Source organism: Amblyraja radiata, chromosome 9 (assembly GCF_010909765.2).
Source record: "Amblyraja radiata isolate CabotCenter1 chromosome 9, sAmbRad1.1.pri, whole genome shotgun sequence".
NCBI classification, from domain to species: domain Eukaryota; kingdom Metazoa; phylum Chordata; class Chondrichthyes; order Rajiformes; family Rajidae; genus Amblyraja; species Amblyraja radiata.
The window spans coordinates 5,485,270-5,498,457 of NC_045964.1; the positions used below are offsets into that span (position 1 = coordinate 5,485,270).

Below are 13,188 nucleotides of genomic sequence, written 5' to 3' on the forward strand. Positions count from 1 at the left end.
AAAGTGCTGGAGTAACTCAGCAGGACAGGCAGCATCTCTGGAGGACACTGATAGGTGACGTTTCGGGTCGGGACCCTTCTTCAGGCTTCATGGAAAGTGTCCCGCAGGTTTAGTGAGTTCCCTCGAGCCGATGTCCCTGGTTCTGCTCCTGCTCAAACACAACGCCTTCTACAGGGAACCTCCAGCACTTTGTGAATGTCAGTAGTTTGTTACTAAACATTTTTTAAGGAGTGTCCTTTTGCCATTGAAGATAGTTGTGTGTTTTGAGGGCTGATGCTGAGGGTTTGTAGACAATAGACAATAGGTGCAGGAGTAGGCCATTCGGCCCTTCGAGCCAGCACCACCATTCAATGTGATCATGGCTGATCATCCACAATCAGTACCCCGTTCCTGCCTTCTCCCCATATCCCCTGACTCCGCTTTCTTTAAGAGCCCTATCTAACTCTCTTGAAAGCATCCAGAGAACCGGCCTCCATCGCCCTCTGAGGCAGAGAATTCCACAGACTCACCACTCTCTGTGAGAAAAGTGTTTCCTCGTCTCCGTTCTAAATGGCTTACCCCTTATTCTTAAACTGTGGCCCCTGGTTCTGGACTCTCCCAACATCAGGTACATGTTTCCTGCCTCTTGCGTGTCCAAACCCTTAACAATCTTATATGTTTCAATGAGCTATCCTCTCATCCTTCTAAACTCCAGAGTGTACAAACCCAGCCGCTCCATTTCCTCAGCATATGACAGTCCCGCCATCCTGGGAATTAACCTGGTGAACCTACGTTGCACTCCCTCAATAGCAAGAATGTCCTTCCTCAAATTAGGGGACCAAAACTGCACACAATACTCCAGGTGTGGTCTCACTAGGGTTCTGTACAACTGCAGAAGGACCTCTTTGCTCCTATATTCGATTCCTCTTGGTATAAAGGCCAACAAGCCATTCGCTTTCTTCACTGCCTGCTGTACCTGCATGCTTACTTTCATAGACGGATGTACAAGGACCCCCAGATCCCGTTGTACTTCCCCTTTTCCCAACATTTAGATAGGAATCTGCCTTCCTGTTTTTGCTACCAAAGTGGATAACCTCACATTTATCCGCATTAAACTTCATCTGCCATGCATCCGCCCACTCCCCCAACCTGTCCAAGTCACCCTGCATTCTCATAGCATCCTCCTCGCAGTTCACACTGCCACCGTTGAATTAACCTTGTAAACCTACGCTGCACTCCCTCAATAGGAAGAATGTTCTTCCACAAATGAGGGGGCCAACACTGTGTGTGGGCAGTAGCTGAGAGATGTGGTGTTGGTTTGTGTGTTACAGCAGGCCCGGGGGATTATTACACCGACTATGTGGCCACGCGGTGGTACCGTGCCCCCGAGCTACTGGTGGGGGACACTCAGTATGGGTCGCCGGTCGACATCTGGGCCATCGGCTGCCTCTTCGCAGAGCTCTTGTGTGGAGCTCCTCTCTGGCCAGGGAAGTCCGACGTCGACCAGCTCTACCTGATACGCAAAACACTGGGTGAGTACTGGAACACACAGAGGGGAGAATCACACCCTGTCCGTGCCAACCACAAAGCCCAGGTTAGTTTAGTTTAGAGGCGGGACGACAGATGGCACAATGGGCTAAGTGTTCGGCTGGCAACCGGAAGGTAGCCGGTTCGAATCCCGCTTGGAGTGCATACTGTCGTTGTGTCCTTGGGCAAGACACTTCACCCACCTTTGCCTGTGTGTGTGGATGTAATTATGTGAAGCACTTTGGGGTCAATGCAAGTTGACTAAAAATGTGCTATATAAATAAAGAAATTTAATTTAATTTTAATTTAGAGATAAACAGGCCCTTTGGCCTACCCTGTCCGCACCGACCAGCGATCCCCGCACATTAACTCCATCCTACACACACACACTAGGGGCAATTTACATTCACACCAAGCCAATTAACATACAAACCTGTACGTCTTTGGAGTTTGGGAAGAAACTGAAGATCTGGGAGAAAACCCACGCAGGTCGCGGGGAGAACGTACAAACTCCGTACAGACAGCACCCGTAGTCGGGATTGAACCTGGGTCTCTGGCGCTGTGAGGCAGCAACTCTACCGCTGCGCCACTGATCAGTTGAACTAATCCCCTCTGCCTGCACGTGATGCATATCCCTCCATTCCCTTTTACCCAGTATCGAGAACCAGAGGATGTAGGTTTAACGAGAGAAGGGAAAGATTTAATAGGAACCTGAGGGGCAAACTTTTCACTTGGAGGTTGGTGGGTGTACGGAACAAGCTGCCGGAGGAGGTAGTGGGTTCTGTAACGATATTTAAAAGACATTTGTCCAGGTACCAGGATAGGAAAGGTTGAGGGGCAGATGGAACATGTTGATCGGCATGGACAAGTTGGGCTGAAGGGCCTGTTTCTGTGTTGTATGACTCTATCAATGTGCCTATCTAAAAGCATCTGAAATGCCACTATCGTATGTACCTCCACCACCACCCCTGGCAGCATATTCCGAGCACCCACCACCCTCTCTGCCCCTCACATCTCCTTTAAACGTTGCCCCCCTCACCTGAAAGCTGCAATATGTCCTCTGGGGAAAAAAGTTCTGCCTGTTCACATTATCTATGCTTCTCATAGTTGTATCTACATCAATCAGGTCTCCCCTTAACCTCCAACACCTCAGAGGAAGTAATCCAAGGATATTCAACCTCTCCTTGTAGATAATACCCTCCAATCTCGGCAGCATTCTGGTAAATCACTCCGGCACCTTCTGCAAAAACTCCACATCCTTCCCCTAACAGGGGGCGACTAACACGGCAGGCACATCATTCAAAAATGCATGCATTGTGTTTAGAAATCTGAGGATCATAATACTATTCGTAAGTTCACATGTGCTGTGAGTAGAATGAGGCCATTCAGCCCATCAAGTCTACTCCGCCATTCAATCATGGCAGATCTATCTACCTTCTTGAAAGTAGACGATCAGCCGTGATCGCAATGAATGGCGGTGCTGGCTCGAAGGGTCGAATGGCCTCCTCTTGCACCTATTTTCCAAAAATGTTTAGTTGTGATAACTTGAATAAACCTTTGTTAACCAATTCCTAACATTGGAGTTATTGCGTTTAAGAAGGAACTGCAGATGCTGGAAAATCAAAGGTAGACAAAGGTGCTGGAGAAACTCAGCGGGTGCAGCAGCATCTAAGGAGCGAAGGAATTAGGCAACATTTCAGGCAGCCGCTGATTTTCTCCAGCACCTTTGTCTACATTGGAGTTATTGACATCAGCTACGAACGTTTAGGTAAATTTAATGTGTTGAAACCATGTTTTCCATGAACTAACTTTCCAGAGAGTTGATGGGTTGATCCACCATGGGTTTGCACACAACATCAACCTGTGATTACAGAGGCATTGTACGGGACCTGGTAAATATATTCCCCCGGTGCTAGTGTACCTGAATGCCACCTTAAGGCTACAGATATATGGGGTTACAGCGCCAGAGACACGGGTTCGATCTGGCTACGGGTGCTTACCTGTGCGTTCTCCCCGTGACCTGCGCGGGTTTTCTCTCAAGAACTTCAGCTTCCTCCCACATTCCAAAGACGTACAGTTTTGTAGGTTCATTGGCTTGGTATAAATGTAAAAAAAAAAATGTCCCTCATGTAGAGTAATGTTAATGTGCGGGGATCGCTGGTCGGTGCGGACTCGGTGGGCCGAAGGTCCTGTTTCCGCGCTGTGTCTCTAAACTAAACGAAAACTAAACAAATTCACTTTGCATTCTTGAGCTGCACACTCAGTCACACACAACTTAGACTTTAATCTGAGTCTAATTCTGAAGAATATACACTCACGTGTTCTGTCTACACATGGAAACTGGAAGTTATATGTCACAGTTAACTACTTTGGGACGACAGATGGCACAATGGGCTAAGTGTTCGGCTGGCAACCGGAAGGTGGCCGGTTCGAATCCCGCTTGGAGTGCATACTGTCGTTGTGTCCTTGGGCAAGACACTTCACCCACCTTTGCCTGTGTGTGAATGTGTGTGAATGATTGGTGGTGGTCGGAGGGGCCGTAGGCGCAGATTGGCAGCCACGCTTCCATCAGTCTGCCCCAGGGCAGCTGTGGCTACAGAAGTAGCTTACCACCACCGAGTGTGACTGAGGAGTGAATGAATAATGCAATGTAAAGCACCTTGAGTATTAGAAAGGCGCTATATAAATCCCATCCATTATTACTTTGATTATTTCCATTATTTAGTGTGCAGTCAAACATCCTCTAAAACACGTCATGTAATATATTTAATCTCAATCCAATGATTACTTTTGCGTGTTCTCTGCCCGCAGGTGATTTGATTCCACGACATCAGCAAGTCTTCAGCTCCAACCAGTTCTTCAGTGGAGTGAGCATACCCGTGCCAGAGAACTTGGTACAGTACTGTTTAATCTCACACCGTACCGCGGGGGGAGAGGTGCTGTTTAATGGGTCACACTCTGAGCGATGGGGTTGGAGGCTTTGGTTTATTTAATGGCGTGGCAAGTCGAATCGGTAGTAAAGAAAGCAAACTCAATGCTGGCATTTATTTCAAGAGGACTTGTATACAAAAACAGGGATGTCATGCTGAGGCTCTATAAGGTGCCGGTCAGACCGCATTTGGAATATTGTGAGCAGTTTTGGGCACCATATCTGAGGAAGGATGTGCTGGCTCTGGAGAGGGTCCAGAGGAGGTTTACAAGAATGATCCCAGGAATGAGTAGGTTAACCTATGATGAGCGTTTGTCGGCACTGGGCCTGTACTCGCTGGAGTTTAGAAGAATGTGGGGAGACCTCATTGAAACATACAGAATAGGAAAGGCTTAGACAATAGACAATAGGTGCAGGAGTCGGCCATTTGGCCCTTCGAGACAGCACCGCCATTCACTGTGATCATCCACAATCAGTACCCCATTCCTGCCTTCTCTCCATATCCCTTGACTCCGCTATCTTTAAGAATAGATTGAGATAGAGTGGATGTGGAGAGGATGTTTCCACTAGTGGGAGAGTCTAGGACAAGTCGTAGCCTCAGTATTAAAGGACGTTCTTTCAGGAAGGAGGTGAGGAGGAATTTCTTTAGTCAGAGGGTGGTGAATCTGTGGAATTCTTAGCCACAGAAGGCTGTGGAGGTCAAGTCAGTGGATATTTCTACGGCAGAGATACATCGATTCTTGATTAGTACGGGTGTCGGAGGTAATGACTTGTGTTCATTAGATGTGGTTGTGGTCCAGTCTGTGAGCTTGGTTCACTGTCCTGTCAGAGTACACAGTGGAACACAGACTCTTCCAGCCCGCAACAGTGGCAGGTGGCTGGCGAGTCTGTGAACCGCGAGAGAAACTGGTTACAGGGGACTCCACCCCAGGTCCCCGATGTAGAGGAGGAAGGTAGGCAGCTCCTGTGGAGCTCAGTCACCAGTCTGGCACTCACACCAGAGTCCCCAACTTCCAGCGGCTGCCAGCAATCCCCACCACATCCCTGCACAATAGCGGGAAAACTGGAAGCGGGAATCTCAACAGGTTTGTTGAGAACACCACACTTGCAGCAGGAATTTCAATTCTCACCATTGAAATTATCTAAACTATTTAAACCCTTAAGCAAAAATGTGTATGAAGGAACTGCAGATGCTAGTTTAAACCAAAGACAGACACAAATAGCTGGAGTAACTCAGCGGGTCAGGCAGCATCTCTGGAGAGAAGGAATAGGTGACGTTTCGAGTCGTGACCCTTCTTAAGACTGAAGAAGGGTCTCGACCCGAAACGTCATCCATTCCTTTTCTTCAGAGATGCTGCCTGACCCGCTGAGTTACTTGAATGTCTGAAGAAGGGTCCTGATCCCAAATGTCACCTGTCCATGTTCTCCAGAGATACTGCCTGACCTGCTGAGTTACTCCAGCACTGTGTCTTCTTTGGTAAACCGGCATCTGCAGTTCCTCGTGTCTCCAATGTTTTTTTTGCATTGTTGAGGTTTTGAACAATTACAAATATTAAAGCAAAATTCAATTGTTTGCACGGCATGTGATTGTAATTCAAATTTGTTTTTTGTACAGGAAACTTTGGAAATGACGTTTGAAAATGTTTCACAAAGTGCTCTTGGATTAATGAAGGTGAGCTCTGCGGCATCGATGTCAGTTTAGTTTATAGTCACGTGCACCAAGGTAGTGAGAAGTTTTTGTTATGTGCAAACCAGTCAGCAGAAAGACAAAACATGATTGCAATAGAGCCATTCACAGTGTACAGATATGTGATAAGGAAATAACATTTAGCGCAAGGTAATGCCATTAAAGTCTGATCAAAGATAGTCCGAGGGTCTTCAATGAGGTAGATGGTAGCAAAGATCCTATAGCGAGCAAGATAGATCACTCGACGAAAAAGACGTAGTACGGTCATGGGCAGATTCATGGGTAATTTTCAGCCCCATTTCCGTAACCGGCTTCCGTCTCTGTACCAAAGATCCCGTAGCGGAGCAAAGATACTAGTGCGGAGACGGAAGCCGGTTACGGAAACATCCTCATAAAAATAAAAGTTCTTTGGTAAAAATCTTCTCCTCATTTTCAGAATTATAATTTATTAACACACACAATTCCCCCGCAACGTTGATTACACTGTGAGTCGGGTCGGGTTACTGAAATGGATGAAAAAAAGGCCCACGTTCCGCTCCGTTACGTACTGCACCTCAGCCCATTGCATTTAGAAGGAGTGGTCTATCTTGCTCCGCTATAGGATCTTTAGATAGTAGTTCAGCACTGCTCTCTGGTTGTGGTAGGATGGGTAGGTTCAGTTGCCTGATAACAGCTGGGAAGAAACTGTCCCTGAATCTGGAGGTGTGCATTTTCTCACTTCTATACCTTTTGTCCAATGGGAGAGGGGAGAAGAGGGAGTGGCCGGGGTGCGACACGTCCTTGATGATGCTGCTGGCCTTGCCGAGGCAGTGCGAGGTATAAATGGAGTCAATGGAAGGGAGGTTGGTTTGTGTGATGGTCTGGGTGGCAATGGTCCACAATTCGCTGCAATGTTGGAACACAGGAGGGCTACAAAGGAAGAATAGTTATGCATGAAATAATGATGGTATTCCTTCCCAGTATGGTTTTAACTGCTGATTCTCACACCATGGGTATTTATATTATGAGAACAAGCAATCGGTTATAAATGCAGTTCCTAGTTGGTTCTGCTATGGCAGTCTTTAGAAAATAAGATTTAAAGGGACAATTCCCGAAGATTCGAGAAAGGCAAGACCCAAGCAATAGGGTTAAAAGTTTAAACTGAGATGAAAATGGAACTGGAACGTTCGGGTGCTGGCATGTATGGAGTTTGGCCGTTTTATCCCCGTGACCATGTGGGTTTTCTCCGGGTGTTCCAGGTCCTTCCCACATTCCAAAGACGGCCGGTTTGTAGGTTAATTGGCTTTGGTAAAGATTGTAAATTGTCTCTAGTGTGTGGGATAGTACTAGTGTACATGGTGATCGCTGGTCGGTGCGGATCCGGTGGGTCGAAGGGCCTGTTTCCACCCTGTATCTCTAAACTAGACTAAAAATGGCAAAATGTTGACGGGGAAGGGCAAGTGCGATAAGTATTTAAAACAGTGACCACACCTGGAGTACTGAGTGCAGTTCTGGAGGACCAGCTACAGAAAGTTGTAGAAGTGGCTCACCAGGATGCTACCTGGGCTTGCGGCCCTGAATTAGGGGGAGAGGTTAGGTAGGCTGGGACTTTTCTTTTGGAGCATAGGAGGCTGAGGGGTGACCTTACTGAGGTGCACAAGACCACAAGGGGCTTGGATAAAGTGAATGCTCAAAGTCTTTTTCCCAGGCTAGAAAATTCTAAAGCTATAGAGGACGGTCTTTAAGGTGAGAGGGGAGGTATTTACGAGGGAACTCGGTGGGGGGGGGGGGGGGGGGGGGCGCAACCTTTTCACTCAGAAGGTAGTCTGTATCTGGAATGAGCTGCTGGAGAAAGAAAAATAGTTTTTTAAAAAAGACCCTGAGGTCCCTCTTAAATCTCTCCCCTCTCACCTTAAGACTGTGCCCTCTAGTTTTAGAATCCTCTACCCTGGGTTAAAGACTGTGAACATTCACGTTATCCATGCCCCTCGTGAGCTTGGTAGACAAAAATGCTGGAGAAACTCAGCGGGTGAGGCAGCATCCATGGAGCGAAGGAAATAGGCGACGTTTCGGGTCGAAACCCTAAAAAGTACTGGTGTTCATACCGAGAGCGACACAACAGAAAAGAGGAAACTGTGGAACATCCCAGCACATTGACCCTATTGTGGAGGGAGAACTTGGGGAAACACGGAACTAGTGTGAACGGGTGATCGATGGTCGCAGGTGGGCCTGTTTCCAATCGATCCAACAAAATTTGTTTTAAAACAAAATCTGCACACTTTTCCTTTTGTGCACAGAGCTGTTTGTACATGGATCCCGCTGACCGACTGAACTGCGAGCAGTTGCTGGATCTCCCTTACTTCAACAGCTATCGCAAGGAAATGGAGATGGGCCGGCAGAGACCTACCAGGCGACGTGGGCGACCACAGCACAGAAATGTACCCTCGGTAAGTGAGATGCACAGCCAAATTCATGCTGCCCTTCACAACACATGGCCATTCAAAATGTGGACACTCATTTACTGAACCGCTTTCACATGGTGCACTCTACATGGTCAAGAGTGTTTTATTGTCATGTGTCCCAGATAGAATTATGACGTCCATACTTACAGCAGCACAACACAATATGTAAACATAGTACACTGTAAACCAAAGATCCTATAGCGAGCAAGATAGATCACTCGACGAAAAAGACGTAGTACGGTCATGGGCAGATTCATGGGTAATTTTCGGCCCCATTTCCGTAACCAGCTTCCGTCTCTGCACCAAAGATCCCGTAGCGGAGCAAAGATACTAGTGCGGAGACGGAAGCCGGTTACGGAAACATCCTCGTAAAAATAAAAGTTCTTTGGTAAAAATCTCCTCATTTTCAGAATTATAATTTATTAACACAAACTGTTCCCCACTGCAACGTTGATTACACTGTGAGTCGGGTCGGGTTACTGAAATGGATGAAAAAAAGGCCCACGTTCCGCTCCGTTGCGTCAGTCCATTGCATTTAGCAGGAGTGGTCTATCTTGCTCTGCTATAGGATCTTTGCTGTAAACAATATATTAAACAAGGAAAAAAAATCAATGTGTGCGTGTGTGAATACTCACACACTCACATATATACATATGCACACGCAAACATAAAAAGCAAACAATAATAGTCTATGTAGTTCAGAGCTTATTGGAGCCAGGAACCAATATTCCACCACCAACTATGTCACGCCAACTAAAGTTGTCAATATATAGTATTTGCACAAAGGGCAAATTCCCAGCTGGTGTCATAGAATCATAGAAATGTGGCCCACCCTGTCCGTGTGACCAAGTTGGCATATTGGTCCCGTTTGCCTGCATTTGGCCCGTATCCATCTCAACCCTTCCTATCCATATATCTGTCCAAATATCTATTAAAGGTGGTAACAGTATCCACTTCTATAGCTTCCTCTAACAGCTCATTGCAGATACGGGCTAACCCTCTGAGTGAAAAAGTTGCCCCTTGAGGTCCCTCTTAAATCTCTCCCCTCTCACCTTAAGACTGTGCCCTCTAGTTTTAGAATCCTCTACCCCGGGATAAAGACTGAGCATTCACGTTATCCATGCCCCTCGTGATTTGATTTGATTATTGTATAAATGTAAATAATTTGGTGTACATATGGTGTACAATAGCTGCTAAATTTGTATGAGATAATTACAAGCAGTTGAATAAGGGGTGGGAATTAATAAGCTTTGGCTTCTTCCTGCTCCTTTTCGGACACATACGATTTCATTTATTTATAGATATTGTTTACGACACTTTATAAATATTCGTGTTTTGTTTTTTGTATGCTGTTTCACACTTGCTTTTTATTCTTTTATTCTGTTCGAAATAAAGAATTTATAAAAAAATAAAAATAAAAATAAAAGGTCACCCCCTCAACCTGCTCCCCCGGACTGTCCCACTGTACGAGCTAATTCAAGAGTTCTCCCGAGTTTCCCCCCGATTCGTACTCGGAGAATTACGGTAATGGCCGCTTGTGGGTACTCGGGGCTCTCGTGGACATTTTTCAACATGTTGAAAAAATCTTCACGAGTCTTCACGAGCTTACCGCGTTTCCTGAGTACCTGCCGTTAGCGTTACGAGCCGCTAAGAAACGTCCCCGAGCTCCGACGTACCCACTACGTACATTCTACGTACTTACCACAAATTTGATTTTTTTTTAAACTCTGGAGAGCTCTTGAAATGAACTCGTATAGTGGGACAGGCCCTTTAACTGGACCTGTTAGATACTGATGACAGAGCAAGAAGAAAATGTCTTCTGGGATGGGGTGCTGTTTCCACTGAATGAGACCTCTAGGGTGGGGGGGTCGGGGGTCACGGGCTTATGATAAGGGCCAAATCTTTCAGATTGACTGAGGGGGTTGTGAATCTGTGGGGTTCTGTCCCAGGGGAGTGGGGTGGCACAAACGCCAAGTCTATTCACAACACATCAGCGACTTGGGAAGATTGGTGGCTGTGATGGGACATGGATGGGCGCAGGGTGGTCTCGCTGAGATCAGTGATGGGTCCAAGTGTTGCTGAATGGCTGAATACTGCTTCTATTTCTCACGTTTTGATGCTCTGGGGGGAATGACAACGCTGTCTGGATCAGCGGGTGTCACAGGCAGCCGAGCCACTGCCTCACAGCTCCACCGACCCGGTTTCAAGCCCGACCTGTGGTGGGGTTTTCCCACTCTCCCTGCGAATGCCTGGGTTAGAGGCTGGAGTTGCAGCTTCACCCCCACATCCCAAAAGCCATGCTCGCTGGCCACTATGCACCGCACACAGTGTGCAGGAGAGAATAGAACCAGCACTGAACTGTTGAGACGAGGCGAAGTAAATCTGCATTACGTCGGGTTAGTTTAACCGGTATTTGATTTCTTAGAATAATGGGGAGGCCTTTTAAGACTGAGGTGAGAAAAAACTTTTTCACCCAGAGAGTTGTGAATTTGTGGAATTCCCTGCCACAGAGGGCAGTGGAGGCCAAGTCACTGGATGGATTTAAGAGGGAGTTAGATAGAGCTCTAGGGGCTAGTGGAATCAAGGGATATGGGGAGAAGGCAGGCACGGGTTATTGATTGGGGACAATCAGCCATGATCACAATGAATGGTGGTGCTGGCTCGAAGGGCCGAATGGCCTCCTCCTGCACCTATTTTCTATGTTTCTATGATGGTGGGAGCAGACTCGGTGGGTCAGAGGGTCAGTTTCCTTGCAGTATAACTCTGTGATCTCCATCATCTAGTTCAAACCTAGTAAAAATACTACAGTATCTCGTGCCTCAAAGATAGACACAAAAAGTTGGAGTAACGCAGCGGGTCAGACAGCATCTTTAAGAATAAGGGATAAGCCATTTAGAACGGAGATGAGGAAACACTTTTCACACAGTGAGTTGTGAGTCTGTGGAATTCTCTGCCTCAGAGGGCGGTGGAGGCCAGTTCTCTGGAAACTTTCAAGAGAGAACTAGATAGGCCTCTTGAAGGTAGCGGAGTCAGGGGATATGGGGAGAAGGCAGGAACGGGGTACTGATTGGGGATGATCAGCCATGATCACATTGAATGGCAGTGCTGGCTTGAAGGGCTGTATGGCCTACTCCTGCACCTATTGTCCATTGCCTATGACATCTCTGGAGAAAAGGAATAGATGACGTTTTGGGCCGAGGCTCGTTTTTTCATTGCAATTGTTTAATTTTGTGACTTTTCTTTCTGTTCAGTTGCAGTGTTTGCCACAGCTTACTGGCAGCAATATCTCAACATCCACAGAAACCAAGAACGACCTTAAGAAGAAGTATAATTACCATTTCCCCAACATTTGACCAATGGCGCACATTGGCAACCAAGGGTCACAAGAACCTACCTGCACAAATGGACATTGAAAGGAAATGTTAAATCATGGACAAGTGAGGGCTTGGATTGGATCCTTGCCCAACTGGGCATTAAGTGTCTTTCATTGTAGTTCAGCATCTTGTTCTCATTTTACACTAGGAAAGGGGCAGACTTTTATAATTAATGACGATGAATATGAACCAGGAAACACTTGGGCAGAAGTTTTGTTTAAATGTGTACAATGTTTGTATAAAGAAACAGCACAATAATCTATGCACAACTTTGTTGCTTACAATGACCTGTTCCACTTCCTAAAGAACCTAGATTGTTCCGACGGCTATGAAAAGTGACGTGCTTCCTGACATTCCTCCAGAACAAAGGTTGACTGTGCAATCAAGGACACTGCCAATGCCTCCACTCCGCATCTTTGGGAACTATTCCTGGGGTTTTTCTGGATTGAGGTGGAATAGACCCTGTTCTCTAGGTTTCCTCTGCTGAGCAACATTTCAGGAACGGGTGAATCCACAATCTTCCTACCGAACAAAACTGAACCAAAATCATGTGTTTTCAATCCAAACCCGACTTCCACATTGATTTATTTCTGAATTGTTTGGTTTGGGCCCCTCATTAGTTCCAGGTATTGCAGTTTATTCATGGACCAACCACCCTTGTTGTGGACTGGAATTTTGATCTTTTTGCCCTCTTGCTTGGCATGACAATATCATAGTTGTAAAAGCAAACCCCACCTGTGGAATTAGGTTGTGCGTCAATATCCGATTGTAGATCTGACCATCATTGACCACTTGAGTTGGGGTATGGTTGTCCTCCTGATGGCTCCTTTCTGTGGGTCTTGGGGTGGCAGATGCTGAGACCTGGCTTTACTGCAGAGTGGACATGGATGAGTGGTACTGGTGGTGGGATGGGGCTGGGCCTCCTCTCCTGCAGATTGTGGCTCCTTTGTGAACAGTGAATCTCCATGTTGCTCGGAACTGTGCCACGTGCTCCCAGATGGTGGTCCTGATGTGGCACTTCCTTGTTGAGGTTTGGGTCTGATGTTATCCTTCCAGTGCTTCTTCTGACTTGCAGGGCTTGATGTCATGGCAGTAGTTGGGAGTGCAGTTGTTTTGGGAGACGTTAGTTGGCATTCTGACCAAATGGCTGGTCCATCTGAGCTGGTGTATGTAGATGGTGGAGGTAATGTTAGCCATTTCCAGCGCTTGTCTTCCAGGTTGATCCATAGGATCTTCAGGGGGCATCTCTGG

At 46.8% G+C, this 13,188-nt stretch overlaps 1 protein-coding gene across 1 annotated transcript in view; it reads left to right on the plus strand.

Annotated features, from left to right (window-relative positions):
- Nucleotides 1-12,467, plus strand: part of cdkl1 (cyclin dependent kinase like 1) — a 42,762-nt gene extending 30,295 nt beyond the window's left edge. The window contains exons 5-9 of the mRNA XM_033026563.1: nucleotides 1,311-1,511; nucleotides 4,318-4,400; nucleotides 6,051-6,107; nucleotides 8,399-8,548; nucleotides 11,815-12,467. Of these exons, the coding sequence (XP_032882454.1) occupies nucleotides 1,311-1,511; nucleotides 4,318-4,400; nucleotides 6,051-6,107; nucleotides 8,399-8,548; nucleotides 11,815-11,916 (593 nt within the window). The 3' untranslated portion in view covers nucleotides 11,917-12,467. The remainder of the gene's footprint in view (nucleotides 1-1,310; nucleotides 1,512-4,317; nucleotides 4,401-6,050; nucleotides 6,108-8,398; nucleotides 8,549-11,814) is intronic.
- The last annotated feature ends 721 nt before the right edge of the window (nucleotides 12,468-13,188 follow it).